The sequence below is a fragment of the Trichechus manatus genome, unplaced genomic scaffold (genome assembly GCF_000243295.1).
Source record: "Trichechus manatus latirostris isolate Lorelei unplaced genomic scaffold, TriManLat1.0 scaffold00084, whole genome shotgun sequence".
In the NCBI taxonomy this organism is placed as follows: Eukaryota; Metazoa; Chordata; class Mammalia; order Sirenia; family Trichechidae; genus Trichechus; species Trichechus manatus.
In genome coordinates, this window is record NW_004444020.1 from 10208748 (window position 1) to 10212284 (window position 3537).

General features: G+C 43.0%; 1 protein-coding gene across 1 annotated transcript in view; it reads left to right on the forward strand.

The window, feature by feature from the left end:
• The first annotated feature begins 254 nt into the window (after positions 1–254).
• Positions 255–3537, forward strand: part of CLDN18 (claudin 18) — a 38719-nt gene continuing 35436 nt past the window's right edge. Inside the window, exon 1 of the mRNA XM_004381433.3 lies at positions 255–478. Within this exon, the coding sequence (XP_004381490.1) occupies positions 259–478 (220 nt within the window). The 5' untranslated portion in view covers positions 255–258. The remainder of the gene's footprint in view (positions 479–3537) is intronic.

Sequence of the window (3537 nt, forward strand, 5' to 3'; positions counted from 1 at the left end):
CAACCAACTGGGCCTGTGGAGCTCAGCAGGACAAGTGCCTCTTGGCACCGCTTCTCTAACAAATGAAAAAATAATGCCCTTGAACCAAGAGTGAAACTGAACTATCTAAGAAAAACACTGTGAGCAAACACTACAAGCTGAGGGAAACCATTTGATTAGAAGAGCTTCCCTCAGGAGCACGTTGGGTCCACAGCTTCCACAGGAGGAAGGCAGCAGCTTCTTCCGAGGTGGCAGCCAGAGGACCAGGGGGCTCAGACCATGTCCACCACCACATACCAAATGGTGGGTTTCCTTCTGTCCATCCTGGGACTGGCGGGCTGCATCGCTGCCACAGGGATGGACATGTGGAGCACCCAGGACCTGTACGACAATCCTGTCACCTCCGTGTTCCAGTACGAGGGGCTCTGGAGAAGCTGCGTGAGGCAGAGCTCAGGGTTCACTGAGTGTCGGCCCTACTTCACTATCCTGGGCCTTCCAGGTAGGTACCATCTGGCACCACTTGGCAGGAGCAGGTAAGGGCAGAAAAGGTGCTGTTTGCTCTCACTCCAGTGACGAGGGACCTCGGAAATTGCCACATGGACTGAGCCACATTCACAACTTTCATTCCTTTCATTTGGAATTTTCCAATTTTCTCCTTATGGTATCTGTATCTGCAGCTTTGGCTCAGAATAAAGGGTGTGACTAAGAGGAGAAGTTGACCCTGTGCCAGAGATGGTGATAGTCACAGAGATAAAAATACCATAAGGAGAAAATTGGAGAATTCCAAATGAAAGGAATTCCTAGTAAAGAAGCAGGTCACAAGAAGAGTGGGTCTGTGTTAAGGGCATAATTCATAGAATCAGCTAACATTTCTCAACTAGAAAATAAGTTGTGTGGGTATGTGAGCATGTGGGTGTATGTGTACTTGCTCCTGACTGCACACACATGGGAATAGGGAAGAAAGATGGTGAATATTTTGTTATAGCCAAAAAAAAGTATGGAAAGGTCATTTAGTTTCATTTTCAATTCAATTCAATTTTTCTTTGAAAAGTGGAGTCTCTGTGGGTGTCAAAAAAAAACTTATTGCCATTAACTTATAAATATCCTTTTTCTGCATTTGTGTTGAGAAGTTCTGGTATACACTGCTAAAAAATAATGTATGTCAAAATACGTATAATTGTCTGTGTGACTTCCTTTCACTCATGAAGACAAAAAAAGTTAAATCCCTGCTTCTAATATGATAATTACCTCAAATATGCATCATAGCAAGTTTTCATTCTGGATATTATGGGAATGCTCTTTGAATTTTGTTATATTTTAGAAAGCAAAAAGAAAATAAAAGGTCAAGCTAATCAGTGGCTCCAAGGGGGTAGCCAAGATGTGAGTGTGTGAGGAGAGGACAACAGATCTGGGTTCTGCCTCTCTTTGAAGCAAACACCTGGTAAACAGGTATATGGAACTCAATTTGCACAAAACTGTAAACAGCCTGGGAAGCTCTTGAAATTGAATTGTGAAAAGCAATTTAATTAATTCTCCTTGGTTTTCAGAAAGAAACAAAAGATGAGTGAGAGAGTAGAAGAACCTGGTTGTATTCAAATCCATTTTTGGAAGCTACCAGTACTGCAGGACCAATAGGACTGTGATTCAATGGAAAGACTTGCCTAGGGGGAGAACGAAGGTAGAACCTAGTGGAGGGAAGAAAGCCAGGCTGATGGGGGCCAGGTGAATTATGCTGTAGTGTGAGGGGAGAGCTCAGAAGGGAAGAGATGCAAGAACCATGGCATATCAGGTTGCTAGCTAAACCTAACTTTAACTATTAAATGAAGAAAACAGACTGATCTCGTATTCAAAATTATGACATAACCTCCCATGACTTCATGTTCAATAATCTCTTTCCCAGTATCCACCACACATTATCAATCTCCTGCTCATTCTGCATCAGAGTTCTCACATGTAGGGCTCCCAAAATCTTCCCACTCTCCTAAGTTGCCAACCCTCATCGCTGTTGCCCTCACTTGTCTTTCCTATTCTACTAAATGACCCTGTCCTCCATGAACCCTCTCAGAGTCCCTCCTCCTCTCCACCTTGACAGTTCTTCTTTCTGCAGAACAAGATTCCCTCCCCCAATTCCCATCCAAGGCCCACATCTCTGCCAGGCTCTGAAGGGACCACACCATCTCTTCTGGAAACTCTCTCTGCTGATCAGCCCCTCTCCTTCCTGCTTCTTTCATTCCCCCTCTCCACTTGTCTACGTCCTCCTTTCCTGGGAAATCTTCCCCTGACTCTGATCATCGTCAAGTGCTGTCTCTCTCCTGAGTCACTGACAGTAAAGGTAACAGACTAAATTTTTCCAAAACCTCTCACCCTTTACCCTTCCCAATCTGGTTTCTAACTTGGTTATTTGTACATTTGTCTCATTCAGCTTCTGTGTTGCAGGTTACTTTAGGTAGATAGGGCCTGGTACATAGTGAGTGTTCAGCAAATTGTTGATAACTAAGTGGAACTTAAAAAAAAATACTTCATTTTAAGTGTTCTTGTGAGCCATTAAAAACAAGCCAAAGGTTTCCCCCGAAAAGCACAGTAGATTGCCTTTGTACTACAATTGTTTGTTATTGTGGCTCCATGCATAGAAAATGACCTCATCCTCCTTCTGCATCAAGCAGATTAATTTACTCATTCAATCAAAATATCTTTTGCATGCCTGTTACAAGAACCAGAGTTTCAGGGACTATAATAGAGTAGTTAATATCAGCTTCTCAGTAGCTTAACACAACAGAAGTTTACTTCTTGCCCATATTGTGGGAAGAACAGCCTCCTCCCTCTTGTAGCTACACTATTCAAGGTTGTTGAGGCAGAGAAGAAAGGATTGAAGGACGCATACCAGATCTTAACTGCCCCAGCCTGGAAGTGACACATGTCACTTCCACTCACAGTCCATTGGCCAGAACTAGTCATATGTCCCTGGGGGCTGGGAGATGGAGAGAATATAGCTATTTGGTGAGCACCAACTATGTCTACCACAAGGACAGTAACTTCCTGGGCTTCAAGGGAACCATCATGCTGGTTTCAATTCTTCTAGACAGATAATTCTTTCAGCATCAAACAATCAAACCCAATGAGAGTGCAAACAAACACACACCAATGATTTATATTCATTCTTTAGACAAACATTATTTAATCTCTCTATGTATAAAATATTGTCAGACACAAGATAATATATAATGTGCTATTTCAAAAGCCAGGCATTCTGGTAAGGGTGGAGGGAAATCAGGAAGGAGGGGTGCTTTTGTATTATAAAACTCCCTTGGCACTTAATTATCAAAAGAATGTATGTATGGAAGATGGCACTCTAGGCAGAAGCACTGCGCTGTTCCTCTACAGCAAAGATCCGAAAAACTAAGCCAAACAGAGAATCAACAATCCTGAAACCCTCGAACATCAAATGAAGAGATAAAGAACTCAGCTGAGCACCAAATGGAGTGAGAATACTGAAAGAGAACAGAGAGCGAGGAGAGATTCATGCAGAGGTCCCCTACCAGCTAACGCAGCGCGGATCCA